Source organism: Hetaerina americana, unplaced genomic scaffold (genome assembly GCF_022747635.1).
Source record: "Hetaerina americana unplaced genomic scaffold, ioHetAmer1.1.p SCAF_7, whole genome shotgun sequence".
Taxonomy (NCBI): Eukaryota; Metazoa; Arthropoda; class Insecta; order Odonata; family Calopterygidae; genus Hetaerina; species Hetaerina americana.
In genome coordinates, this window is record NW_027287316.1 from 25,934,531 (window position 1) to 25,947,520 (window position 12,990).

The 12,990-nt window shown below is 36.7% G+C and overlaps 1 protein-coding gene across 1 annotated transcript in view; it reads left to right on the plus strand.

The window, feature by feature from the left end:
• Positions 1 to 12,990, plus strand: part of LOC139696588 (uncharacterized) — a 66,541-nt gene that overhangs the window by 38,647 nt on the left and 14,904 nt on the right. Inside the window, exons 7-9 of the mRNA XM_071595392.1 lie at positions 7,768 to 7,900; positions 8,096 to 8,228; positions 9,411 to 9,581. Of these exons, the coding sequence (XP_071451493.1) occupies positions 7,768 to 7,900; positions 8,096 to 8,228; positions 9,411 to 9,581 (437 nt within the window). The remainder of the gene's footprint in view (positions 1 to 7,767; positions 7,901 to 8,095; positions 8,229 to 9,410; positions 9,582 to 12,990) is intronic.

The following is a 12,990-nucleotide window of genomic DNA, read 5'->3' on the forward strand; positions in this document are numbered from 1 at the left end:
AACTGATATATGGAACTATGACATCCCATCCAATTCCACAATTACACTGCCTAAACATATTACTCGCCTATGAGTCTTTCCTATCTCTCTTTTATATATTACTGGTATTAAGAAATAATATATTATTATATACTCACATTTATAGATAGATTAGTAATCCCGCTGTATAGACCTTTGCAATATTCCATTACCTTAAGTTGTTAAATCTAATATACCTGTGTGTTATTATATTGCAAACGCTGTCATTGTTTACCATTCTATAGTTAACTCTACAATTGTATGTAATTGAATTTATCTTTTCAAAAATGTCAGAATTTATTTAAAAAAAAAATATATATATATATATATATATATATATATATATATATAATAATAATAACAACTATTATTATTATATTAAAAAAAAATAAGAGAAAAAAAAATAATAAAATAATAATAATAATACTAAATAAAGAAAAAAAAAAGAAAAAAAAATCCAGAAAAAAAATATATAATATACAAAAATCTACTTTAAGAAAAAAGATAAAAAATCCTACTTATTAAAAAATTATAGTTATCAAATTCAATACATGTAATAATCTGCTGTTTGTCTATTGTATCTCACTCAATTATGTTTGTCACTATTGTCTTTTGTAAATAGTTCTTAGTATAGTCTGTAAGTTTCATCTTCTCGCAAACAACATAAACACACGTCCCAATATCTCACAAGTCACTTCCTTGTCGGCTGTTATAACTACCGGTAATGGTGGGTACTCCCACCGGTACGGATATTCTTGTCGGCACTTAGCTGCTGCATCAGACTGAGGTTCGGTAAAAGAAAAAGAATTTCACTTCTCTCACAACATTTCGGCCAGCAAACGAGGCAAATCCATCACTTTGCGTTGAGTAACTAACGACTCTAAGAACTCTTAAGTCATTTCAATGCAACAATTTCAGAGTGTAAAAATCATTCGCCTTGACTGGGATTCGAACCCAGATCCCTCAATATCCTGTCGTTTCTTTGGAACTCTTAAGTCTTCAATCTAACCAAGGATATTATTACCTTCCTGCCCTTCTTTTGCTGTTCCATCTCGTTCACTTTATAAGCAAATCAGGGTCGAAACACTCCCGTTTTCAGGATTCGCGTCATTTGCAGGACCTCACACTACGTCACTTGAGCCTCAATACTAAAGACCCATTATAGAACAACATTTCTGTACATACCGTTTTCGTGCTTGAATTACTTCGACGTTACACCCAGGTGCAATTTCTTTCGCCATTCCGCAATTTCATAGCCGATAACTGCAAATGCAACACAACCACCACACTAAAACTTCGATGCAAGCTGCAGTATACTTTTTCCGGTTTCGCGATGGCCCTTGGTCGCCCAGTATGGAAGCAAATCCAATAAACGCCATCGCAGAAAAACAACAGTATACACAATTGCGGTGATGTATAATAGCCTCACGATAATCCAATCGTTTCACACACGTCTTCGAAAATGAACTTCTTAACAACAACACTGTCTGTGAGCAGAAGACCGACTGAGCGGGGCGAAGAACTATGAAAAAATGGCCTTTCTCTCTCGGGTCAAAATGAGCCTCATGCCCATATGACTTGGTCGTAAGGTTACACTTGATCGTTGTCTACGGTGGACAACTTCCCTTCGAATCCAATGCACCCAGACTTAACCGTTTCCAAGAAACATGGCGTCATGATGCTACACACTCGTATCTCTGCGAAGAGGCATCGAACATGGTGGAACACTTTCAACACCAACTCTCAAAGATAGATAGATTGAGGCCTTTTTTTTACAAATTAAATCAAAGGAGAATATCGGAGATGCAGAAGGGGTGAGTTATTGTGGCCCTGGCAACCCGGATGATTTAATACTTCATAAATAATGTTGCGCCCCAATTCCTTTTTAACCTCGTATGTTTTCAGAACCCCAGAATTTAAACCCTGGTAAGGCGTCCCAATTCTCTCTCTCTCTCTCACCAACCTCCCGCAGAATCCCTCTCAACAGTCAGCACCTTGAAGTATAGCCTTGAAAAATATCTCATGGCAGCCTTGCATACTGCCCATGGAAGGAAGTGCATTGTTTACTTCGGGAAAGTGAACAACCGCCTAGTCAGAGTGCTTCGAGGAACTTGATCTGTAAAAATATGAAATTATACAATTATTAGAAGTAAATTCCAATTTATGCAAGAGCTTCAATCGGTAATTTATCCTTCACCCCGTGATAGAATCCAAGCCCAACTGCTCTAATATTTTGGATACGATACTAAGTTTATCATCACAACTTTTTACAAATGTTGCTCCCCTACGCTGCACGCGATCCAATTCGGCAATCAATCATACCTCGTGAGGATCCCATAGACCCTCAGCATATTCTAAATGTGGCCTAGCTAATGACAGATAACATTTCTCTTTGGCCTTTTCATCACATTTACTAAGTACATTTTTAATAAATACTTATTTTTTCTAAGCTTGACCACATATTCCCCGTATGTGTTTCACCCAGGAGAGATTTGTGAATCAAGGTAATGCCCAAGTATTTAATATTCCATTTCGGTTATCCCAATACCGGTGATCAGGTGGTCGGGTGGTAATCGCTCTTTCTCCAAACATTTATGACTACACACTTTTTTAAGTTTAATTCTAATTGCCAAGTGTCGCAACAAAGCTATATAGCATGAAGGTCATCTGACAAAGCAGGTGTATCCTCAGGATCACGGATATCACGGTAAACCACTGCATCGCCTGCAAATAAACGTATCTTACTGGTCACTACGGAGTCAATGTCGTTGACGCAGAGTAGGAATAAAAGAGGTCCGATGATACTTCCCTGGGCATCACCTGAAGTAACTTCCACTGCATTTGAGCCAACTCCATATATCACTCCTCTTTGAACCTTACCATTCAAAAAATCTTCAATCTAACCCAGGATATTATTACCTTCCTGCCCTACCTTCGCTTTTGCCATCTCGTTGACGTTATTCAGAATTTTTATCAAAAAACTTCCGTTAGTCCAACCGTTTTGCTCTGATTAAAGCGTTTTCTTAAAACTTTTATTTCAGTAACATGATATAGGACTTAAGGTAGCATTTAATAGTTTTGGTTGAATCATTTTGATAAAAAATAGGTAACTAAATTCAGTTACTTATGACGGAAATCATTTTTTGTTGTACGACGGATAGTTTTTGTTTTATTCAGCAGACAACATAAATTAAATTTAAATTTTCTTCCTGAGTCGACAGAAGACGGCTTATCACCTGGCGACTAGAAGCTTGGAAACATCCTATGCATAAAGGCAGAGATAATGAGAATCATTTGCAGCCATTATCTTCAAAATTGATTTCTAGATATGTATTACAACACGTCATTTCAAGTAACGTTATGAGCTTCCTCGAGAGCCGGAAGGCAATAATCTACAATCGAATAAATAGAAATGAATATCCTTTGCTTTTACTCAATTTTCTACTCATATGATTAGAGAATTGAGGATATAATATATAAATATTAAAAAATCATTTTTTTCATATTGTAACATGATTCGATGAAATGTGATGGATCGGCTTTCTGTGAATTGACATCCGGCATTGAAAAAAATGGTATCTTTCGATTTGACCTCTTAACATCGCATTACTATACTATAATTATGTATACCTATATTATTGAGCATTATGAACAGGAAGGAATGTCATCTCCCTTTAATATCAATCATAATTACCTTCTCACAAATATTCCTCCCGATAATTAAACAATAAATCCAGCCGACATTGTCCAATGGCGAACGTCAAAATATAATATCATATGCGTTAGGAATATAAAAAAATTCATAATTCAATTAATCTCGTGGAAATATTAAAAAAAAAATAGAAAAAATGAGACGCTCAATCATCATGGGTAATATAGTACGCTTGTATATGGTTGATTGGGATGACCGTAAACATTTTATGTGACATGATCTTCAAGATGTTTTGATGATTTGTCAATTGACTATTGAAGAAGGATGGCATGTATTTTCATCAAACAATATAAAGAACTGCAGTCTTGAAAATATAGTTTGAAATTCCCATATCGCCTGCGCCATATCTAATAGACGGACGAACCCATTGTTGCGCTGCCAAGCAACGATTTCAGAATATTTCCCTTCGTTCGACGATTGTGGATGCGATATTTGTTCACTGCGAAAGAGATAAGCTCGAAAAACGTATTACATTTGTGTGTGGCACGTGTTTTTCGTATTTCCGAGAAAAAATGGACAACACATCAGACAACAAGGTAAGTTTGTAGTATCCATCAGTCCTTTTCGGTAGTGAATAATGGATAAAACCACCATTTTACACCAAGATTTATTTGAGTTTAAAATAATTCGCACCTATTATGTGTTCACTGAAACCTAATCATTACTAAGGCCATTACCTTTTGCATTTGACCATTTGCTTACCTACCACTTACAGTTCCAATTGAAAAACATTGCCATGAGAATTTACTTGATTAAACATGACAGTATTATCGAAAAGAAAGGAAAAATTAATATGAATTTATTATTATATAATTCGGACTTAAGTTCATGTAAAATCACGTGTGCTTCGAAATGAAGTGTGTCTGCAAAAGTTTTAAAATAGGACGTGGATTAATTCTCAAATTGAATAAATGAAAAATGAATTAGAAATACGTCGCTGACATTTGATAATTTCGATAAAAGAAAGCGACTGAATTCAATCATTTATTCCAACTTAATTATTTCAATTATGTAACATTGATTAACCAGTTGATAATACGCTTAGAATGTCACAAATTCTATTTCATCGAACTCTTGGCGCCCATACCAGCGTGATAAGTAGTGCTATGAAAACTATTCAATTCTTGGCATGGGTTGAAACAGCACACGCTATTGCATCTCCAATACATTGCACAATGCTAGGTCAAAGGTATGTTACATGGTTATACATAATAATAACAGAGTTTAAAATTAATCGGCATTTGTGATAATCAAGGTCAATCTGCCACACAAACCATATTGGAAAAGGGTAACTAGGAAGAGTTTAGGAATTGTATTCATTAAAGGCAATCTAAATAGGAATCTTATTCTGGAAAATGTTATTTTTAGTTTACTTATTGAAGGAAAATGTGACAATTTTGATGGAAACTGTTCAGGGAATAGATTTATGGAAATGTAGCTCGCATTTCGCGTGCGTCACATAAAGAATTGCAATCAAGGCAATCACGAAATCAACCCGCCAGGTAAGAGGTAGAAATCATTTATAAGAAAACGGACGTGGTGAGATATTGAAAACTCAAACTATCACATACATCATCGTCAAGCATTCGTTTTAAGGAAGAGTACAGATTTAGAAATGATTTAGAAGCATTGCATCAGATATATACTTTTAAGAAAGTGAAAAATGATCAAGGCGAGGACTATGAATAATGATGGTTAAAAACACTAGGGAAGGCATAAGCATGCAAATTAGATATTATATATAAAGAAGGTCGGAAGTATATTCTTTCAGACATAATGGGAGTATTTATAGAAGTGAGTTCGTAGGACTAGGGTAAATGTGCCGCGACCTCACGCAAATCGAGCGAACATAAGATGCCAAATATTGTAAGGAATGAGAGGATATTCATTGGCTGTCTTCAAGAAAGGTAGGAAAGGTGTTGACACGTTGAACATTGAGGTATTTGAATACTTATAGAATACGCATCAATTTTAATATTATAATCGTTTAAGAAGACCCAGGATTCATGTCCCTGACACTGACGATGTAAATTTAATTATACACTAATTGAACAATTCTAGGATTTAAGGATTTTCATAGTTCGATGGTTGATCATAAATATTCTATTCACAATACTTGCATACCTTTGTTCAACAATTATTCATGGTACGATTGATTACTAATACGTCATCGTATTGCGGTTTTCAGTGTTAACATTGACTTGATTAGATTCATGAAATAGTACTTTATAGGGTGACATGTAGTTAAGAAATAAAGACGCTTTTAATTCTTGGTAATTATGCGACTTCTTAATTCAAGTAGCTCGCCATTTCCCTTGCATGGGCTCTAACCACCAAAATATAAATAAACACAATTTACGGGGGGTTTTTTTTATCATACATGCTACAAAAAAAACTCTAAAATTCTAACTAGTATTCCTTTGATATACAGATGAAGACAGGCGTTTTTTCGTCTTTCCTGGCCGGGGCTACATCGTCCGCCGTCGCCAAAACGGCTGTGGCTCCATTAGAATTGGCCAAAATAAACTTCCAGGTATGAATTATCACTTTTTATCTTTTTTATTTATTCTTATTGAGATTTGATTATCCCGCCGGCACTGCGAGATCTGTTACCGATCATCTGCCATGAGAAAGAGAATATTGTCACTTGCCTAAAAAATACGTAAATACATTCAAATAGATCAATATATTTAAATAATCAGCATGATGGTTACATCTTGGTAGAGACTTTTTAGCTTTGGTTGTTTAATGGCATCATTCAAATATTAACACTGGATTTTCCGTGAACCGACACGTTTTCGTCCTTGAAACAGGTGTCCGACAGCAGTTTCAGCAGGAAGAACGTGGTGGCGTTTCTGTTGAAGACCGCCAGGGAACACGGACTCAGAGGTCTTTGGCGGGGGAATACGGCGACCATGGCGAGGATCGTCCCTTCATCGGGGATTGCGTTCGCCGCAAATGACGTGTTTAAACACTTGTTGAAGGTGGACCGGAAGGAGGACGAAGAGTAAGCCCACTACCCCGCTTTGCAAAGAAAACATAAATGTACCCATAAATCCCCGTTACTTCACTGCTTCTACCGGAATATATTTCCAGCGCAGAATGCATAGAACTCAAACCACTACTCCTTACTAATGGACCATTATGGATTCAAGGAATATGAAAAAGGTTACCCATGAAACAAATTCAATGCGGAAAAATTAGCAGGGGGGGAAGAAAAGACCGCCAGGAGGATGTGCATATTTTCAGATACATTCATTTACAAGGCATTGATAAAATTAAGGCGTGCGAATGATTATCGGAAATGGTTTTGGACAAATTGTTTTAAAAGTAGTTTTTCCCAAGAACATAAAGATTATAATACTGGAACAATTCAAGGGCGCTACGATTAGATTAACCGGAACATGGTCGTTTGACAGTTGTTTTGAGCATTGCAGAAACTCATTTCATTTTTTTGGGAAGACGACTATTGGCACTTTAATCAAAGACAGAATTTTAAAAAGTAGACACTGGATTAGAGATCAGATCAAGCATTGACACCATTTGGAAATTTCGCAGACGTGAATGTGAGAAAATTGTATTTTTTGTGCCGGTTGTTGCCTGGATCCAGAAAGATTAGATGTCAGTACTGTTCAGCTTTTTTCCATTCGCAAACTACATAGAAGGTAGATTTCGAAATATAATTAAACAAAATCTACACTTAAGATAATATATTTACGTCCTTGAGAAGAACAGCATTATATTTTTAATTTCGTGATCAAAAATGAAGAAATGATTTTCATTAATCCTTTAAATCAAGGCCTTACTTTCTAGTCACGAGTCGTAGACTTAATGATCCACCTTCTCATTTATTGAATTCCCAAGACTATTTTATTATTCCCTTTTATACTCCTACATTTAACGATAAATTGAAATATTTAAAATCTAATCTCCTGACTGGACGATTCAGTCCAAAGGGTTTATTGGTTAATTTGAAAAAGGGACTACCACAGACCCAACCACACTCAAATTATAGCCGCACGATGTTTTTTATTAAGGTCCAAGCCGGCCCTTGGATTCCTGGCGGGCGCAATGGCTGGTCTGCTGGGCCACACAGCAACCTACCCGCTTGATGTGGCCAGGACCACCATGGCAGTCTCCAGCCCCAAGGAGTACAGAAATCTCTCTGAGGTAACCAGAAATGTTTCAGGGCTTCAGAAATAATATATGGTGTGAACGAAATTCGAAAAATAAATTCATTCGGTAATAAAAAATCATAGACTAAAGAAACGTAATACTTATGCGGTGGAATGACGTTAAGGAAAACACACGCCCACATCTTCTTAATTTATAATTTTAAAATTCATTTATTTTCTATTGCAACAGACCATTCGAGGAACCATTAAGAAAGAAGGAATACGCGGCCTCTACGCCGGGTATTCCGCATCGCTCATTGGTGTAGTCCCCAATGCAGCAATACGCTTCGGAATGTATGGCCTGCTTAAAGAGGTGTATGCCGGTAAGATATTTATGAAAGAAAAATCTTTTTCTTAGGATTAATTATTCGACAAACCTATGCTTAATATTTCTTCTTTTCAAACACTTATCTTACTTAAGCGATCAAAGATTTTTTAGAGTATGGAAGAACGCTCTTTGATGATGTAGTTTCAATTCAAAAACATTATTAAAGTAGAACTGGAAATAGAGAAGCCTGATCCCAACCATGTGCACGATTCAGCCTGGAGATTGTTAGGGTAGCAAGTAGTGATGGAGATAAGGAAGTGCGGATACGTGGCGAACGCAGGGCAAATAGGGGGAGTAGTTAGACTTGACATAACAGTTCACATTATTGACGCTAAACATTTATTGGGCAAGTCGTCCAAAGGAATGCAATCCCTACTAAAAAAACATTTTGATTTGGATAGGAACAAATAGAATCAATTTAATTAAAGTAATTCATTTAAATACTGAAACAGCATGCTGAAGAAGTTGAAATCATTGCTTGGGAAATACATTCACACGCAATCAGAGAATTCAAGACCTACGAAAGAAAATCATCCTAAAGAATAAAAAAAATTAATTAGAAAGGTGGAACTTGCAACCAACCCATCCAGCTGCTCGTTCTTTCTGCCACATTACAATCAGTAAAAACAAAATGGAAGACAATCACATAAATTAGTTTTCATAAAGACCAATCGTTATTGAACAATCAAACAAAAGAAGTACCTTATTTGCTGTAAGAAGGCGAGTTTCTGTGTACATGTAAGATTCGAAAACAAACTTTCAATGCAGGAGTGCATGCGTGTTCGTTGTTATAGCACCTTATGCCGGAGGTTCGATCAAATACCTTCTGTAATTAAATAATTAGATACGGATAATATTTTAGAATAATCACGCGTGATATTGGTTTGTGACGCACGGTTATTATTAACCGTAGTGTACATTGAAGAATCGCGTTTGCAAACTTACGGAAGTTAACGTTGGATTTCGTTTATGGGCAAAAAAACTGTGTGACTACCACTATGAACCCCCAACTGTCACCACAACCTCCCCACCGCACATCCAAGATAATGGTGCACAGTGCCACCACTGATCTGTCAGGTTAATTTCATTCGGTTCATTTCTAAACTCTTGTGCCTTTAAAGAAATTATCTTCAGTAGATGCCTGGCGCATTAATATATCGTGGTTCCATTTCAACAGAGCGCAAGGGTACTGAGTTAAACCCCTTAGAGCAAGGTGTTTGCGGTGCCGTGTCCGGAGCGACGGCTATGCTGCTCACCTACCCTCTGGAGGTAGTCCGAAGACACCAACAAATGGCTGCTCTTACGGACGGAAAGAAGAAAAGCTTCCTTGATACAATCAAGACGATACGTATGTAAGTGACATAATTTTTTAAGTATTGCTCTGACGAATCTCCACCTATGCCTTACCACAGACGTGTACATCACTCTATGCACAATAAAACTACCATTTTTCGAGTCTTTGATTAGACATCATGCCATTGCAAGCTTTTGAAAATAATCACCCATAATTTATTTCGAGCACAACCCTACAGAATCAATTCAGTAATCCCATGTTACCTTACTCCTTTCTTCGCCCTCCAGGAAGGGGGGGACCTGGAGAGGCCTCTATAAAGGGGTCTCGATAAGCTGTCTGATTGGGCCTCTGCAGGCAGGCCTAGCCTTCGCGGGGTTCGAGATTGCTAAAAAATTCATGCAACCAAGAGTACCCTGAGGTAAAGTAACTTATCTAAACTTATTGTAATATGCTGGTTCGATCCTATTAAATATATTGTGTTTTACCGATAATAAATAAAGATTCAAGAAAATTCCATCCATGAAACAAAATGGCAGTCTCTTTAGAAAATAAGTCCAAAAATCACTGACACTGTCTTCATGCTATTTTTGAATAACGGTTATGTAGTTTCCTTGTGCTCACAACAATTTTTATAAAGTCGAACTATGCTCAACAAGCCTCAAGTGCCTTACAATAACACTATTTCTACTCTCAAATAGTATCGAAGGCCGCCCACGCTCAGTTTTTTCTAGTGATGACCATTCTTGGGAAGTTTATGGCCATCTTTCCTGTCCTTTCTTCGAAAAGAACCAGACTACCTCGTTTCTTTCTGCTTTGACCAACATATTTTTCATATCATAGCTATTTTAATATGAACTTCGAGTACCATTATTATACGCGTCATTGCTCCTGCCCTCAAATATTTCAATCTCTAGAACTTCTAAATTACTTTTCACGCATTCACTCAAAGTCCACCTGTATGCCGAATAAGCCCCTTTGCTCTCGATCAATATATGCAGGATTGTCTAATTCTAATCCTCAGACTTTACTTCTTTTACAAATAATCCCAAACCTGAAACACTGCTGTAGTTTAAGTCGCATTCACGCTATATACAATTGTGAATAACGGACGCCAACCACTAAGATATTATTCCTGCCTCATTTACTCCTTGAGGAATCGTTTATATCCTGCCATAATCCCCAATCCATTCCTGATATTAGCCTTTTTTAAAATTACCTGTATCTTCCTCCTACGAAGATATGCTGTTACCATTTTATCGAGATTTGATTATCCCGCTGGCGCTGCGAGATCTGTTACTGAACATCTGCAATGAGAAAGAGAATATTGTCACTTGCCTAAAAAATACGTAAATACCTCCAAATAGATCAAGTTATTAAATAATTCTGCATGATGGTTACATTTTGATAGTATTTTTTTAACTTTGGTTGTTTAATGGCATCATTCAAATATTAACACTGGTTTTTCCGTGAACCGACACGTTTTCGTCCTTGAAACATGTGTCCGAAACAGCTTCAGCAGGAAGGACGTGGTGGCGTTTCTGTTGAAGACCGCCCGGGAACACGGACTCAGAGGTCTATGGCGGGGGAATACGAAAACCATTGCGAGGATCGTCCCTTCATCGGGGATTGCGTTCGCCGCAAATGACTTGTTTAAACACTTGTTGAAGGTGGACCGGAAGGAGGACGAAGAGTAAGTGAACTACCTCCCTTTTCAAAGAAAACATGAAAGTACTCATATATCCTCGTAACTTCACTTGTCACTTGAAACAAATTCAAAGTGGAAAAATTAGCCAGAGGGGAAAGGAAAGACTGCCAGGAGACTGTGTACATTTTCCGATACATTCATTTAGCAGATATAGATAAAAGAAAGACATTCGAATGATTTTAGGTAATGGTTTTGGACCAATTTGTGTTTAGGTAATTTTTCCCAAGAACAGAAAGATAATAACACAGGAACAAATTAAAGTCGCTAAGTTAAGAATAATAAAAACATGATCGTTCGACAGTTGTTTTGAGCGGTGCAGAAACTTACTTCATTTTTTTGGGAAGGCGACTGCATTTAACATTGTACTCCTGGAACTTTGATCGAAAACGGAATTTTGAAAGAAAACAAATGAGAACTCATATCAAGCATTGAGATCAGTTGGAAATTTGGCAGAGATGAATGTCGGCGAGTTGTACTTATAGGTCCGACCACATGGTGCCTGGATACAGAAGGAATTACAGAGTTGTATTTATAGTGCCGGTTTGTACCTCAATACGGAAACGTTAGAAGTCAGTACAGTTTAGCTTTTGCCCATTCCAAAAAAACATTAAAAGGTTGATTTGAAAATGAAAATCATTGAATACTACACCCAAAATAAAGTATGTTACTCCTTAAGAAGAACAGCATTTTATTTTTAATTCGGTCATCATAAATTTAAAATATTTTGAAAAATCCTTAAAATCCATGGCCTTACTTTCACGTCACAATTCATGGACATAATGATACACAATCTGTTTTATTTATATCAGAGGATAATCGAATTTCAATGCATGATTATTGATCATGTCCTACTATTTATACTCTAACATTTCATGATTTATTTGAAAGATTATAATAAAGCCTTTGAATGGAAAAAGTAACACCCACGCTCCCAATATCGCCCGAATTAAAGCCGAATTATAATTATAATATAGTTCCAAGCCAGCCCGTGGATTCCTGGCAAGCGCAATGGCGCGTATGCTGGCCCACACAGCAACCCACCCACTTGATGTGGCCAGGACCAGGATGGTAGTGTCCAGCCACAAACGTTTTGGAAACCTCTCACAGGTAACAGATATCATTAGGACCTTCAAAAATAACGGAAATTACTAAAGGAATTTGTGATATCAATGAATTTGGAAAAACTTCCTTGAAGCATATATTTATTCAAATGATGTGTATTCTACACAGTAACACTTTGAATAAAAAGAATTCTTTGAAAACCCTTCGCCCTCACGAGTAAATTTAGTTGTAAAAATACTTGATCACAAAATTCCTCTTGATGATATATCAGCAAATGAAAAGGTAGCCAAGCCATTGAATAAAATTAGTTGAGCCAATGCACAAACAATCATCCAAATATTGAAGCAAAGCCAATTTCAACGCAACAGTCTCGTGAGCCGCCTTTTATCATTAATTACATTTCAGGAAATTACATTGACTAATATGATTCATAATGACAAAATAGGAGCCAAAGAAATATTATTTCACCCTCAACTGACTAGACCAGTATTATAAATCGCTTAAATCGAGAGGAGCTTATTTCGCCGCCGAGTGTTTGGTTTATCTTTAAAAAACGGTAAACGTGCATGTGCCGACCGAGGACAAAAACTCCCTACGCGCCATTTTCGAATTCGCGCTCGCTTATTATATGTATTGCATTTGTACCATATATGAAAACTACAAATTTTATATAAAAAAATGAATAGTATTAATATT